This window comes from Tasmannia lanceolata, unplaced genomic scaffold (assembly GCF_043159265.1).
Source record: "Tasmannia lanceolata isolate RefF3 unplaced genomic scaffold, GAP_Taslan_0.1 ptg000002l, whole genome shotgun sequence".
Taxonomy (NCBI): domain Eukaryota; kingdom Viridiplantae; phylum Streptophyta; class Magnoliopsida; order Canellales; family Winteraceae; genus Tasmannia; species Tasmannia lanceolata.
The window spans coordinates 31,251,834-31,268,486 of NW_027518679.1; the positions used below are offsets into that span (position 1 = coordinate 31,251,834).

General features: G+C 36.3%; 1 protein-coding gene across 1 annotated transcript; it reads right to left on the minus strand.

Annotated features, from left to right (window-relative positions):
* Positions 1 to 2,569: 2,569 nt before the first annotated feature.
* On the minus strand, positions 2,570 to 16,653 carry LOC143867122 (Mo25 family protein). The gene is made up of 11 exons (XM_077376059.1): positions 16,446 to 16,653; positions 13,536 to 13,700; positions 13,341 to 13,459; positions 9,762 to 9,836; positions 7,043 to 7,136; positions 6,870 to 6,929; positions 6,502 to 6,567; positions 6,313 to 6,411; positions 4,597 to 4,641; positions 3,110 to 3,212; positions 2,570 to 2,774 (listed from the first exon to the last, which is right to left on the minus strand). Exons 1-11 carry the CDS (start codon positions 16,566 to 16,568, stop codon positions 2,686 to 2,688), a joined length of 1,038 nt encoding a protein of 345 aa, XP_077232174.1. The 5' UTR covers positions 16,569 to 16,653; the 3' UTR covers positions 2,570 to 2,685.

Consider the following 16,653-nt stretch of genomic DNA (forward strand, 5'->3'; position numbering starts at 1 on the left):
AGTGCCAATCTCAGTAGCATTGATTAATCTTCAAATTAGTTTGAAAAGATTAATATGCATTTAAATTATTAATTGGGGAATGATATTTCCACCCTTTTCAGCTTTTTCTCCCCCTACCCCACCCGTTATCATTTTGGAGTCAAAATCACAGGTGATTTCCTGATAAGGTGAGGAGTTTCATTATCAAAATAAGGGAATGTGTTTATCATTAGGGAAGTAAGATTATATTAGCAGGATCAAAATCATTCTTCTAGTGGGTCCATTTTGGATTAGTCATAACCCAAAAATTACTTTATCACATGATGGTTAGGATCATCCTGTTGAAGCCAGTTTTGAGCTGTAAATAATCCATTGTGGGTCCCACCAAATGGGCAATCTGGAGCAAGCCACCACCTTATTCTGGGAGGTGGGGGGCGATTTCTGATGAATGGTGCATGTATAGGCACCTTAAAATTTGAATATGTCGTATACACAGACTGCATAGGCACCTGTTTTCATCTATTTGCAGAACCAGAAGAAAAGTTTAAGAGGTGTTCTTTCTCATGGCCTTAAAGAACAAATGAATCACAAAAGGGGTTCTCTCTTTTTCTTTCTTTTTTGGAAACATGACAGAAAGCTTATTGCAGGGCAAACTGAACTAGTTGGGACAAGGTATCCCAAGACAAATAATAGAAATAAAATTTATACAGCTAACTCAAGAAAAGCAAAATTCAGAATCCCATAAACTCCACAGTGCAGATCCATAAGGTTTCTGTTGGGACAAGGTATCAGTAGAGGGGACAAGATGTCCCACAATGCAGATCCTAGAGTCGAATGGAGTCGCCGATAACAAGTTCTTCCCAATTCACTCCTTTTGCCATTCCGTCTAAATCATTTATTGGTCTAAATTTGTGATGGGTAAGGTATCTGGTATCCAAATTCTTTCATTGGGTTCAAGGAAAGAAAGGTCAGGCTAAATAAGGAAGTGTAGCTATCGATTTCAGTATCTTTAAGGTTTCTTCTTAAATCTAATGACCCATTCTAAAGACATTTCACCTTCTCTCCATGTAATCACATACACTCATTTCTCTATCAGTTGTTAAAAGAGATAGGTGCAAAAAATGCATGGTACGAAATAAGGACTCATCAAAGCATAAATAGTCCCAGAACTTGTACCCACCTCTTTTCCACCCTAGACATAACTTTAGGCTCGTATAGGGACCTAGCTAGAACCATAAATAGACCACCATACACCCGAACCTTTAATTAACAGCGATTTCCTAATCTCCCAATCTCCCCAACCCTTTCCATACTTGTCCCCAATGATTTTATGCCATAATGCTTCTTTTTCTTCTCCATATCTCCCTAACCATTTGCTGACTAGAGCCTGATTTCACAATCTTAATTCTCTGTTGTCAATGCATCCTTGTTTCTTTGATCTACAAACCTTTTTCCATTTCATGAGATGTCAAATTCTCTTATTAGTTTTTCCTTCCCAAAGGAAATCCCATTGTACTGTCACCAATTTATTTGCTAGCTCAACAGAAATTTTTAAAAGGGACAAAAAGTAAACAAAAACCTTCTGGTTTACTTTTTGTCCCTTTTAAAAATTTCTGTTAAGGATTAGCATATCAGATACACATTACATCTTAGATACTAAAACAACCATTATACCCACCCTGCGTCCAAAAAAATTGACTGAATCATGGTAACTTAGCGTAAAATTCCCTTCCCACCTGCTAGGCCAATCCTTGAAGTTCCTGAAGCCCTTTCCTTTTGATTTTGATTTCTTTATCTAGGATGTTGCTAACTTTTTCATGAATATCAATTTCTTTAAGCATTTGCCAAATCTAGTCCTCCTCAAACAGGATACCCAACTCCTTCCACAAATCTAGCATGACATCACTTTCAGAAGTGAAAGATTCCCCCCATCCCTTCTCTCTTCACTGAAGTAAAGATGAGATTCTTGATTATACATGGCTGCAAGAGTCGCCCTTAAATCTACTTCTAAAGGATCAACACTATGAGTATGAATCCTTGCTTCTATTATTTGACGATTTCTGATTAGTTGAATGATCATCCAATTTTTCAGAATCCACAGCCTTGCGAAAAGAATTCAATATACCATCAACCGATAACAGCTCTTTGATTTCCTTGAAAGAATTCATAATCCTAAATTCCAGAGCCTTGTTTTGATACAAAGACAGATCATCCCTAGCCTCTTTGGACAGATTCTGAAGTCGATTACCAGGTATTTCCAATTGGAATCATAGCTGGACTACGTTGTGCATCTTCCTAAGGCCAATTACATATTTTGTTTTGCCTCCTTAACTGTCATTTCCCAAAGGTACTCTGGCAACTCTTCATTAAATATTTTAGTTACTATAATATCTGCATTAAATTCTTAAATTTTCTGATTAAGGGAAACCCCAAGGTTCACTGAATCTAAGTATTTCGAATCCCGAAGAGAGTTGACTTGCAAGCCTTGTGTACCTCATCCATTCGTTGTACTCTGGCAACTCTGGCAGCTGCTTGAATGTATTGGCAACTCATATCAGGTAGCGGCAAATATGTTGTACAACGGATAAAGTGACCATATAATTTCCCAACACTTAAAAAGATTACCGTGTAAAATTTGCAGTCCGAATAAAAAGAAATCATCAATGACAATGGGATGTAACGCAACGGAGAAAAGGGTGTAAGCAACTAACACAAGACACCCAATAGCCGAGAGACTCTTTCAATTTCCTTTATAATCATATCTTTTTCCTCTTCAAATTGCTCATCATCGGCACCTACAAAGCATAGGAAAATCATGGCAGAAGGATAGAAAACGATTCAAAAGCAAGAGCAGTAGAAAAACATATATATGTATTTAAGTCCACATATAATATAGATATAGGGAAATGATATTTACAACCCCTTCTATTTTTCGTTTCTTAAAAATGACTGCATTTTTTTTAATGGCAATGAAAAACGACTGCATTTCCTAGCCCTCTTGTTTATCTGTCCACGAAAATAAACTCATTTGCAGGAAAATACAAACAAAAGTGGGTGGAAAAACTGGGAGAAGGGGTGAGAATATCATTTCCCTTGTGTGTGTCTGTGTGTTGTTAGTTTGTGCAATCACCTTTGCTAGCAGAAAGACCCCGCAGAAGCATCAGCAATTTTTCATGGTTTTTTGCCAGGATCTCAACAATTTCACGTGGCTTATTTGGATTAGCAACAAAAACCTGAAACAAAATAGCAATGGTAAGAAACAAAGAGTGAACCCAATATTAATTGAACTGTTATTTTGGTTTAACCCAGTGTAGATCAGTTGGGAAAATTTGTATTAGTTCAAAAACCAAGATGACATCATCAAGGAAGGTTCTTGCAGAAGATAACCTCATTAATATCATTTGATTCAGAGGTATTGATATGATATGTTGTTGGACTGTCTGAATTAGTGTTTGTTTGGGTTTTAGCATTTCGTTGGATGCCTAACAGGCTAACATATTAAACCAATACATTTTGGTTGTCGATCCTTTCTTTTTCAATTTTTAGGCTTCTTGTTTCTTAGGGCCCAAGACATATCAAACTGGGATTTTTCACTCACTTTTATAACTTGCCTCCCTTGTAGGTGATTGGTGTCATTTGCGGCTGCATGTCTATTCCCCTTTTGTATTGGCTTCGGTTGCTATTTTGCTTAATTAATACATAAATGTTTGAGAAAAACAAAAATCCCGTTTTTGTAGAGGGAAATTCAGGTGTGCAAGATTCGGGGGTGAATCTACCCTCAAATTTTTATCCACATACAAAACAACCCCGATGGAGCTTGATAAGCTTTATATGTTTCAAAGGAATATTTTACTTACAAGGAAGTAAATTCATGGTTATGTTTAGTGTAGAGTAGTGTGTGTGTGTGTGTGTGTTGCCCCGCGCGCGCGGGGGGGTGGGGTGGGGGTGGGGGTGGGGGTGGTGGTGTAGGGTTATTGTAGGAGTGATTTAGGTAGGCATACATATAAATTAATAGGCTAGAGGTGATTTAGGTAAGCATACATATATGTGTGTGTGTGCAGAGAGCCAGCTGATTATAATTTTTTTTTAGTTTAACTTATGTCTTATTAGCTCAAAAATAATTCATGCGGAATAAAAATTTTGAAATTTTTTATTTGGAAAAAGTTGCAAAATTTCCAATTTATCATGAATGTTTCTATAACAAACGTCTCCACAAAAATCTGTGAATTATTTGTGGGTTTTTTAATTTTTCCAAATTTTGTAAATATGCATAATCCAGACATAAATTTACACTATTAGTTGTAGCATGAAAGCCAAGAATGCTATCCAATAATCTGAATTAGACCCACTAAATTTAGGAAAAATTAATACCGTGAGGACAACAGGGCTCTTAAGGAAAAAAGAATGCTTCAGTGAGAATTAAATGATCTTTCTTGTTGAAGTAGATTTCCACAGCAAACAAACCCAAATGGGTGCTATCCAAATCGTTTCAAAATAAAAATAAAAAAAGGGTGCTATCAAAATCAACTTTCTAGATTAGTTGGATTCTCCGGTTTTAAGGCAGTACAATATGGTGATTTCAAAATTGACAACACACAATAATATAAATTACCGTACCTTAAAAATGTGGAAAGCAGATATTTGAATGTTTTTGCTTGGATCCTGCAGAAATTACAGGTCATTACAGTACAAAGATGAATCATCCATATAGGTAGGAAGAAGAACTTAACAAGATATTAGAGAGACAATCCCACAACAAAACCAGATTTGTTAACAACTGGTAATCATGTAAATATTTAATACACACAGAGAGGGAGCATTTAGGAATACATATAAAGGTTCAACTTCAATCTAGGAAAGGAGGCAATATCTAAAGGAGGCAAATTAGACAATTCAATATCATCCAGAATGACCAAGCCACACTACCAACATCTAGGTAACATGTAAAACTTTTCATATTAGTAAGATAACAATGCAAATACAAAGCTATGAACATAATGCAACTCAATAATCAACTCCAGGTTGACCAAATTTGTATTGTAAGGAGTAGCAAATTCCTAATAAAGGGAGTCTCCATGCATGTGTAGTAGACCACAATGGTTAGAGACAACTGTCTATGGTACACAATTTAATCGCATTCGAGTGACGGTGTGAGGGCCCAGTCCAGTAGATGAATCTTGTTATAAGTACAAATGTGCTGAATCAACCCAAAAACTATAGTCCTAGATACATTAGGTCAGTGTGGGCCCCATACCAGGCTAGATTTTCAAGCCCATTTAATGAAGGGGTAGGATCTAGAATTGGGTTGTTGTGCTTAAGACCTGGCCCTATTCAATCCATTATTCTAAATGGTTTCAAGTACTTTTCCTCATGGGCAGAATTTATGTTGGACATATAAACCTACTAGGCTAAGTCAAGACTAATTTCCAAGCGCCTTGACCTGTCCTTATTGTAAACAGGTGAGGATTGGGTAGGCACCAACTCTTCGCCCTCAACAAACTTACAGTACTAGGAGGATGAAATGCTATCTTTGCATGTCATCCTATGGTCATGGATGATGATGCTATATTCACTGAGACCAACTAGCCCTATATTTGGGCTATATGTGAAGTTATCAGGCAGTTTGCATCCAGGTTTATGCCTCCAATTCATGACATGAGGTCATGAATTTGTAACGTATTCAATTGCCAATGTAACCCATATCGTCCACTTATGTATGTCAGTTACCAACACTGGAGGAGTTGCCTCAATCATAAGAAGCTTTTGGGCTATGTTAGTGGATTAAAACTTCATTATTCTCATTGGGTGGATTATGAGATTGAACAGAACCTTATCTAATATGCATCCAAATTTTTATGTGCAAGCAAGAGTCCTAGTACAGTCTTAGGGTATGTCTCCTCTTATTTATGACCAATCTTCATACGGTGTACAATGACATTCATACCTAGCTCCCTTCTAACAAGCCCGTTTATTGGTTAAAGTAATCCACAAATAGTGAGACGGAAGTCATAATCCATTGGCTGTGGCAAATTTTCTCACTCATTTCTCTCATGGCACTTACAGATGTCAACCCTGGAAATGTTCATCATCATTGATTTCATCATGCAATTATGTTCGCTGGTGTTATTATTCATTTGAGATGTTCAAAATTTTCCCTTTCATTTGCATGCCTCCACATTTACCCTTTCTTATTGACATTATGCTATTAGAGTAAAAGCACAAAACCATGCAACAGTGCATGTCAATATTATCTTTCATAAACGTCAAGCTTGGGAATGATAAATAGAACAAATCCAAAAAAAAAAACTGAGATAAAATAAAATGTATCGATACCTTTAGTAATGTCATCATCACTTTCAAGTATCGAACTTCTACTATGTAGCGCTTCATTGTTTGGGAGTTTGGAGGCTCCAAAAGAAACTCAGAAAGAAGCTAAAAGTAATCATAATATTGTCAACTCAATTCTCAAAGAATTAATGAAAATAATAGGAGTAGCAGCATGCAATTTAAGCCAACACAAACCTTCAAAGACTGTCTTCTTGTCACATAGTTTGCAGATGCCAGGAGATTTTCATAAAGCTCGAAGAACTGGAATAACATACTTAAATCAGATGAGAGAAAAACACAACTACACTAACACATATACTTTCAACGAACCCCATCAATATCATCCCAACAGCCGAGAGCAGAATGCCATGAAATGAACTAAAAAGTTAATACTTGGGATCGGGGATGGCCCCAATTGCACAATTGCTCGGTATACTCAACTCAACAAAACAACTCAACAAAGCCTTTGTCCCAAACTAGTTGGGGTCCGCTAAATGAATCCTTTAGAAAAATTTCAGCACAATTGCTCAGTATATAGTACAAAAAAGAATGAACTAGCTAACCTGTTCGTAATGAGCAGTCAGGAATTCAGAGACCGCAAGTTCATGTTTAGTAAGCAAATCCTGCCAAACATTTCTTTCAAAACATACACCCAAAGGAATAGCATGGACTAGGGCTTTTAAGTATGACATTTTAAGAAAAATAAGATTCAAAATAGTCAGGCAGGACAACTGACCTTAAAGGTAGCAAAAGCATCAGAAGCAACATCAAAATTTGGCAGCTCCACATATTTGAAGAACAATTCAAAGCTTGTTGATTCTAGTATATAACTGAGAATGCACCATAAATTTTAAATGCATGAAAGAACAAAACTTGCTCACCAAATAGTAGACTGGAAGAAGTGGAAGAACATAAACACCAAAACAGACATACTTCCATGGTGGCTTCACTAGTTTCGAAATAAATGCAACTAAACCGTATTAAAGAAAACTATATAAACATAAGTACAACTAGTGTTAAATCAATGGAGAAAGAGAAAAGAGATGAGAGAGAGAGAGCTTCTGCATGGGATAAACCTACAGTTACTAATAACCTCTGATGTACAAATTGGCAACCTGAGCTTTTTCAAAAAGGGTTTCAAAAGATATTTAAAGAACTAACAAGACCACGAGACTGAATATGGTCCTATTGAACAAACAAGATAATGACTCTGAATTCTTATATCCATCTCCGAGCCTCTCGTCATTGATATGCAACTGTCTCAGAAGCTCAGTCATCTATCAACTATCAAGACTACTTGATAGCCACTACATTCACCTTGGCATGCAGTCAGTGTTAGTGGGTAAAATGATGAGCAAAGACATCTTGTTCTTTTAATCCAGGCTTTGCTGAGCTACTGAAAGATGACTGATATGGACGGAAGATCTAAACTGAAAAAGACCATTAATCTGTGCCTGGGTAAACAGAACAAGATGAACCAGGACCCCAATTCATCAAAAAGAATTTACCGTAATGTACTGTAAAATAGCATTACAAAAGCAATGCAGCATTTTCGGTTTCATTGGATATTTACATCAGTCCTTGGAATTTTATAACTAAAACCAAAGATACTGCCCTGGTTAAGTTAATATTGATGGTGGTTTTAGCTTTAAAATGTCATGCTTAAGGTTCATTTCATTATATTTCAAGTGCTCTAGCAGAGCAAGGTTCAAGATTTGTTCCTTGTTTGTCGTAACCAACAGTTAGACTAGAGTATTCAGTGCAAGTTTGCATGTCAGACGACGTTCTTTGTCATTTTCCCATGATCTGATTGGTATTGTTATGGGATTTTATTTTTCAGAACTATAATCTCAGAATAGGTAACACACACAGCCCCAATGATCCAATTTCTTCAGTCATTTGGGAACGATAGAACTTTAAAACACGTCTTTTGTGAATCAATAGAAATTGAACAAAAGTCATGGCATTTAGTTGTTTTCTTAATACCGCAGAAACAGTTGAAGGGAACTCCATGCACCACATTATTTAATCCAAGAGATGTGAATTGGAGGTAACCAGGGAATTTTCAGTGGAAATAATTTATACTCTCACAAGCCTTCTGTCATTTATCTGAATCCGCTGTCACAAGATCATTTAACTTCCAGGTCAATCATGGTGTCTACAATACTGTCTAAACAATACATTTACCAAGGGGTTTTTTGGTTACTTACCTGTTTGTCCACAAGAAAAATCCCAATCTCAATAAAAAAAATAAAACAAAAGTTTTTTAATCAATTAAGCTCAAAAACTTAATCCATGTTCTTATAATTCTCCAGAATTTTGGAAATTTCAGTAAACGTATCATTAACTTATAGATTGACAATTATGATAAGATTGGGCTACTTGCGATAAAAGCTATATATGTTGGGCTTCAATGTGCTATAAAACCAAAAATAAATTGTATGGATTGAATCTGACTCTTTGGGCAGTGAACATTAACAACAATAAGGAATTCTCTTGCCCTTGGAAAGCTAGAAATATTATAGCTGATATTAAGAAATACCCTGAGAGATTCATGTATTAGAAATTTTCCCATACTTGGAGAGAAGCAAATATGGCTGCTGATATTCTAGTGAAAATATCATTTCCATTTCACAGACATGTTATTCCTTTTACCTATATTCCCAATGATCTTTACAGATTATATCAGATGATTGTGTTGGGGTGGAATACACCAGATTGTAATTCTTCTTCTCTCTTTAATAAATCCGGTTGGGTTCCTGCCAAACCCAGCTACTAAAAACAATACTTATCGTAGAAGGAAAAACAAGGAATGTTTCCCGCCAAAACTTGATCAAAGTCTAAAGCATGCAAAATAACTCAACACACCCTAACCACAAATTGTTTGCATGGGTACAATTAGTAAAACTGCAACGATGAACAATTAGAGGAGGTAGATTGGGACACAAAAAAATTAATTACTTGCCAGGACTTTGACATCCATAGTCACGATAAGTCTTGAAAAGCATAATTTTATAGATAACTCTACATAAACAGAGGATTTGTTTTTTGTTCCCACGATAATGCTTGAAAAGCATGATTTTAATGCATAATGTTAACCCCAAATGAGGTATATAGTATATACATACAATTCAATTACCAAATCACCACAATACCTTTGGAATAATCAGATATTGGCAAAGTCTAGTCAGAAAATATCCAACTGTACAAGAGCTAAGATGGGACCTGATGAGCTGGTTTACATAAATAATAAGCACAACAGTAGTAGAACCAGACAGAGGTATGAATACACTAGGTGCATATTGCATAGGATATAGAATATACAATCAACATAATTAGCCCAAGGTACTCACTTCCATTCATATCGCCCTAAACACTAAATGAATTTACAAAGAAAATTAAGGCATCCATAATAAACGATCATGGAAGAACAATTGAAAAGCTTAATATCTTACTTTGCAAGAGTAGGGTATTTGATACACTCCCTCAACATATTTCCACAATTCAAGGCAATTTCTTTGTTGTCATAGCTGTTTAGAAAAAACCAATAATGAGACAAATAAATAAAGGAAAGAATAATAACAAGTGAAAATAGTCACAAAGAATAAATAAAAAGTCAATAGAACAAGAAAAACATTTGCATACACTAATACACATGCTCAGATTTGTGTATTTACGATTTATGAATGCTCACTGAGATGGTTGGACACAATAAACCCTTGATCATCTGGATCTTTGGTGCTATAAAAACACTTAATACAGAAGAGACACTATTATCCCAACTCCATTGACCCAAAAAAAAAATACTGTGCATACCAGATATGAAAGGCATGGGCCAGAAAAATCTCTAGAGATGTAAAACTATAATTTGGAATCACCGTACAATTACCAAACAAATAAATTAAGGGCCCGTTTGGATGCCTCATATTTGGTATTTGGATTTGGAATTGACTTTTGAATACAAATTGAATAGATCCGCCATCTCATGTTGAGGGAGACAGAGAGGGAAGGGGGTACTTCCCAGTGGAGTGGAGAGGTTGAGGAGCAAAGAGGGTGAAAGGAACTGCCAGAACTGTGGATTTCCAATTACTTATTTCCACAGCATATTTGGAAATCCAAGAATTTGATCTGGATCCAAATCACAATGCAAAAAGGGCTGCAAATGTGAGAAATCAAAATCAAAATCTTCTTGGCATCCAAACGGACCCTAATAGAATTAAGGTAGAAAAGATTTTATTGTTAGGAGGTGTGTATTTGGTACATATTGGCAATCCATGAAAAGGTTTTGGCGCAGTCTATCCCTCGAGTAAGTGTGCCCTTGGCTACCAACCGAGTTTTGAACCTTAACACCATCCCATCAGACTTGTATTTTGTCGTGAATACCCATTTGCATCCAATCAATTTTTCTTTTTGATAAGGGCACAAGTTTTCATGCATCATTCCTTATTAGAGCCTTCATCTCCTTTATCATAGCTTCCCTCCACTTAGGGTTAGATATTGCCTCCACAACAGTGTTAAGAACAAAAATAGAAGATACAGAGGAAACAAAAACATGATATTTATGAGATAAGGATGAATAGGACACAGCTTTAGAAATGGGATGAGGAGTACAACAATGAGTTTCTTTACGGACAACAATTGTGTCGTCTTGTACTCACACAATGATTCATCACCCTAGCAGACTAATATGTATAATGCAGACACGGGTCGAACTGCACCTGCACGGTGAGTTCGTTGGGGCTGCGGGACCAACATGCCCCCTGCTAGGGTTTCTAGGATAGTACGCCAAAAGAAATTTTCAATATTTGGTTTGCAATAGAAAGGTATTTCAGTAATTTCTTGACGTAGTGGCATTAGTGTGAGTGTGTGTGTAGGAAGTGGAGGTTTTTTTAGCGTTTCTTGGCCGAGAGGAAATAAAAGAGACTTTTGCAACCCTAATCGAAATAGTGAAAGTCTCTTCTCCAATGGACGTAGGCACACTGCCGAACTACGTAAATCTTGTGTTATTGCTTTGTGTGTTTTGTGTTTCTTGCATCTCATCTTGTTGTAAGTTGCAAGTCATGTTCGATCCTATTTTGAGATATTAGAGATCTCTCGATTTTTAACAAATTGGTAAATATAACTCAATAATGGAAGAATCAAAGCTATTATCTGAAGTTGGTTGCAACGACTCAAAGTAGTTTTGGGGTCTCAATGTTGTTGACTCCATTTGGATCTATCGTAGTTTTGGGGTCTCGTTGTGGTTGACTCCATTTGGGAATGATATTGATCCGTGTCTGTAGAGATGGACGCAACATGAGCACCAGACCGAGCATGCTGTTGATTTCCCTTGTCATATTGCACTGGTCGCCCAATCAAATCCCAACAGATCACTCTAGTATGGTAGTTCTTTCCACAATAATCACAGTGCAGGTTGTTTGTATCATTCAGTGCCCTATAGATTTTCTTGAATCCTCCTTTCGTACCCTTCCCTGAGAGGATGAAGAGAGAAATGTTGTGCAATCATGATTCATGAGGAGGTTGTTGCATCACATTTTTTCAACCTTCTTCATGCTGAATTATGGAGAAGATCTGACTCATAGGGGACGGTATCACGATCATCTTTCAGTCCATAAGGAATTCTTACACTTGTACACACAATGACACTTTGTTAACTTTTTATATTCTTCAGTGTCAGTGGTATACTTCCAACTAATAGCCTCACAATGGCTTATCACCTCCTACATGCCTTGTATTAAGGAGAAGTATGCTCTACACTCCCCTCACCCTGTCGCAGCGTTGAAATATCTTGAATGAGCTGATAAACCCTTGCAGGGTTTTCTTTCTAGGAATAGGACTGAGGAACTCTATCCTAGATCAGAGCCGACTAATCTGTCCCTGCATAGAACCATGGTTTTAAATCTTGGTTTCAGACTCAGCCGAAACTGAAATTTCGGCCAAAATCTTGGGAAATTTTTTTTTAAAAAAAAGCATTTTAACGAAATTTCGGTTTTGGCTAATTTCGGTTTCACTCTTGACAGAATCCAAAATTTCGGTCCATTTCGGTCGAAATTTAAAACCATGCATAGAACCAATAGACGTCACCATCAGATTTTCTGGATCTCGCTTTCATATGTCGGATCACTCCCATCTGGTTTATTCACATGACCAGAAATGTATCCTAACTTGCTTATGCCACTGATATACATCTTGGCGGCCTATGACCACTTGAGGAAGTTAGTACCGTCTAGTTTGACTAAGGTGATCTGTATATTTGGGTTCTTTGCATCTCCGTGTTAGTTCCAGACCCAGCACTTGAAGAGTTGGCCTCCATACTGTCTGAGAGAGATCAAAGTTACAGTTTTAACTTTTAACCTCCGAATGGTAACCTGTTATTGGAGAAATTCTAAAAAAATCCAGACTTTTTTATGAACTAGAATCCTTCCACACGAGTTGAGTTTAGAAGATACAATGTAGTAATCAATTGAAGAAGAAGGATGAAAAGAAAACAAAGGGGCATCATACATTTTCTTTACAGGTACAATGGGCATCATACATAAACAACAATAATAACCCTCAACATGATTGTTGGGCTATTGGGATATATTTTTGTCGATTCCCAGTGTAAAACTCTTGAAAGATGTTTAAACTTTAAAGCCAATCATTAGTTGCATCTAAAAGGAAAATCGAACTTAAATTGCAAGTGTTTGGTAGTGTTTGGTATCCTTGTATTGGCAAGGTTTTCCTCCATTATTCTTTGGAAAGTTCAGTTATTTCACAGTCCTTTGTTATCTTTCGCTGCCGCACCTGATCATGATGTTCTCTTTCTTGTTCTTTTTACTGAATGGCTATTTTATTCGACAAAGAAAGGTACAGTCAACAGCCACTTATGCTATAGAACAAAACAACAACTTGGAGGGTAGCGCAAGCATTCCTCACATAAAAAAAAAGATAAGGTGCAGCTCTACAGACTAACATGGAGGTTATAAAAAAAAGCCTTCAGCTCAGAGTAAGAAATAAAACTAAATAACCGATGCAAGAAATGAAAATCTTACCACACAACAAGGAAGTCTAGTAGATCCATATGATTCTCAATATAATCCAAGCAGCAATAACTAGAGCCAACCTTTTGCCTCAACAAAATGCACCAACAATGCACTAAATCCTTTCTTGCCTGTCTTAGAAGCATCATAATCAGCTGAAGGCATTGAAGGCAAACTAAACATTTTCCTAGAATATATAGAACTTACTTCCCACCCCAATATCGGTAGCTTGTGAATGAAAAGGTCAAGAACACCCTCTTTGCAAATTTCAAGAGCTAATTGAGAAACCTGGTCTACATTTGGTTCAACTTCCCCATCTCCTGAAATCATCTGTCTCATTGCAAGGAAGTTCTTCTCAACTTCTTCCAGGGCCTGTTAAATATAAAGTACAAAGATCAGCTGCTCTTAACGAATGACAAAAGGAAGGAATAATTGAAGGATAGCTGAAAAGAGCATTATCTTTAACTCTTATCGCATGCGAATGCTGAAAAGAGGCGTATATGCAAGCATACAAGTTCCACAATGTTGAATTGTCACTATTTATGAGCTTAGGGTATGTTAATTTGAATAAGTAGGGGTTGGACTATAGTAACCATTCATTTTTTAAAACAGATATGGTCAAAATTGGAAGCAATTCTTAATACAAAATCAAAAGGGTAAATTAATATGACAAAGCTTCGTACAATTTGCAGTTTTGCACTCATTCCTATGAAATTGAACTTGCAAGCGAATGTTGCTGAAATATGTTTTAAGAACTCAAAAATTAGAAAGTCCTGAATAGACAGCCTAGTCGTAGATATTTACAGAAAATAAAGAAAAGAATAAGATGAATAAAACACCCAAAAGTACACATTATTAAAAATGAAACAACCATACGCCTTCATATGATTAGTGAGACATATAACTGAGAAACAACCAATTACTCCAAAAGCTTAAGTTGTACTTAATTTTAGTGGTAAAAAAAGGCCCTAAGTTTACACTTTTTCTATCATAAAAGATTTCTCCATAATATTTAATATTTTGCTTATGCATTTCCCTATATTTTTATTTCCTTACCTTCCGTACTTAACCAATTTAAAAGTTTAACGGTGCAGACATTTTTTTAAATAATAAATAGAATAAATACAAACCAAGGGTGCAACAAAAGGAAACGGCAAGGGCCGAGATGGCCCTCACAAAGCAAAGGAAAAGGATGAAAAGCTAATTAGGATAAAAATATGAAATCAAAAGAGCATCATGATCATATCCATCTTTAACCAACTCGTCGGCAGGCACATTCTCCGAGCGGCGAATATGAGTAAAATCAAAACTCATCTCCTTTCTGAAGCCTCGAATGCGAATGATCAGGTTAATGAATCTCCGCAGACTATTAGAATTGCTAAAGGCCCAAGATATAACAATAGTCGAGTCACCTTCCACTTGAAAAGTGTTCCCATGAGTTGTCGAAAGGATATTCAGACCTTCCAAGAATGTCTTGAGCTCGGCTTCATTAGAAATCACAACACCAATGTGGCCAAAGAAAGCTTTAATGGTCTCGCCCCTGTGGTTTTTGAGACAGCACTAATATCAGTCATTCCAGATTGCCTTTCGACTCCCATCAATGTTAAGATTGAGCACGTTAGACATAGGATGAGACCAAATCGGGTTGAGTTTAATGTTGGAACCTTTATTATTGACAACTTCATCCAACGTTTAAGAGTAACAATGACAGAAATGGGCCAGTTTTGATGCTCCGCTATCACACTCTTCAAAATATCCAATTTAATGGAGGAAACAATCTTGTATAACTCCGTTTCAATATCTTCAAAGATGCGACCATTATGTTTCAAGTTTCACTTGCAGCAAACTTCTTTCCAACTATACTTATTTGCCAGCTACTAATCAAGTCAGACCAAGAAGTAGGGAAAACCCAATCCACATCAAAGCTTCCAAGGATGCTATACCACACTTTGTGAGCATGCTCACAATGCATGATTATGGTAAATTTAGAGCGATATCATCATAAATTGAAGGTCTGTCTTCATAAAATTTGAATAGGTTTGGTTCAACTCATCTTTTTTCACGTGTCAAAAAATAGATTTTTTTACAAATATTTTTCCTTTCCAAACTTTTCAAGAGAACTAATGCAATCCAAACAGGGCCTGAAGGAAATATGAGCAAAAAAATCCAATCAAATACCCAGATCAATGATGCGGATTCACCCAAATTCAAGTCCATTACCAACCAAATTATACCCCAATAATACGAATTCGCCCAAATTCAAGTCTATTACCAACCAAATAACACCCCAATAATACGAATTCGTCCAAATTCAAGTCTATTACCAACCAAATTACACCCCAATGATACGAATTTCAGGCCTAGATCAAATACCCAAATCAATGATGTGGATTCACTCAAATTCAAGTCCATTACCAACCAAATTACACCCCAATGATACTAATTTACAGGCCCAGATGAGAAATCATCGAAACACCACAGTCATTTAAATGCCAATCAATTAGTCTGAGAAACAAACGCTAAATTAAGAACAATAAACGAAAAACCCAGGTCAATATTTCAACAGACAAATTGACCAATGCATCAAAAAGAGAAATAAGATAAGGGTTTTCAGAACAATAAACGAAAACCCAGGTCAATATTTCAACAAACACATTGACCAGTGCATCATAAAGAGAAATAAGACAAGGGTTTTGTTAATGAGGTTAAGGTGCATTCGAAACTTCATTTTGCAATCATTTTACACATGTTTTGAGACTTTTACACATGTTTTGATTAAAAAAAAGTCTCAAAACACGCGTAAAATTAAGTTTCCAATGCACCTTAGCAAAACCCATAAGAAAATCACTAAATTGAGGGAACAATAAATGAAACCCAGGTCAATATTTCAACAAAAGCATCCACCAATACATAAAAAAAGAGAAATAAACTAACAAAAATAGGTTGGAAAATGGAAAAAGCACAGTCATTTAAATGCCAATCAATTCATCAGAGCGACAAACACTAAATTGAGAACAGAAAACAAGAACCCATATCAATATTTTGAACAAACATCGACCAATGCATCAAAAAAGAGAAATAAACTAACAAAAATTGGTCAAAAGAACAATACTATACCTTTTCAAGGGCTCTCACTTCTGCAACGGTTTTAGTGTCTAAAGCTAAAAGGCTTTCTCGAACGGCTTTCACGAGTTCTATTGGGGTTTTGGGTCTCGATGGTTTGAAGAAGGAGAAAGACATGGTGATTTCTGTAACAATTTTCCCCACTTTGGCAGTACTTCTTCATGTGTTTATGTTATTGCTTTTTTGGATTTTCTCATCTAAA

Excerpts from the sequence above, each read along its gene's own strand:
- LOC143867122 (XM_077376059.1), bottom strand. The coding sequence starts at position 16,568 with ATGTCTTTCTCCTTCTTCAAACCATCGAGACCCAAAACCCCAATAGAA. Across the intron at positions 4,642-6,312 it reads TGATGATGACATTACTAAAG|GATCCAAGCAAAAACATTCA; the intron begins GTATCGATACAT and ends TAATTTCTGCAG. Across the intron at positions 3,213-4,596 it reads CTGCTTTCCACATTTTTAAG|GTTTTTGTTGCTAATCCAAA; the intron begins GTACGGTAATTT and ends ATTTTGTTTCAG.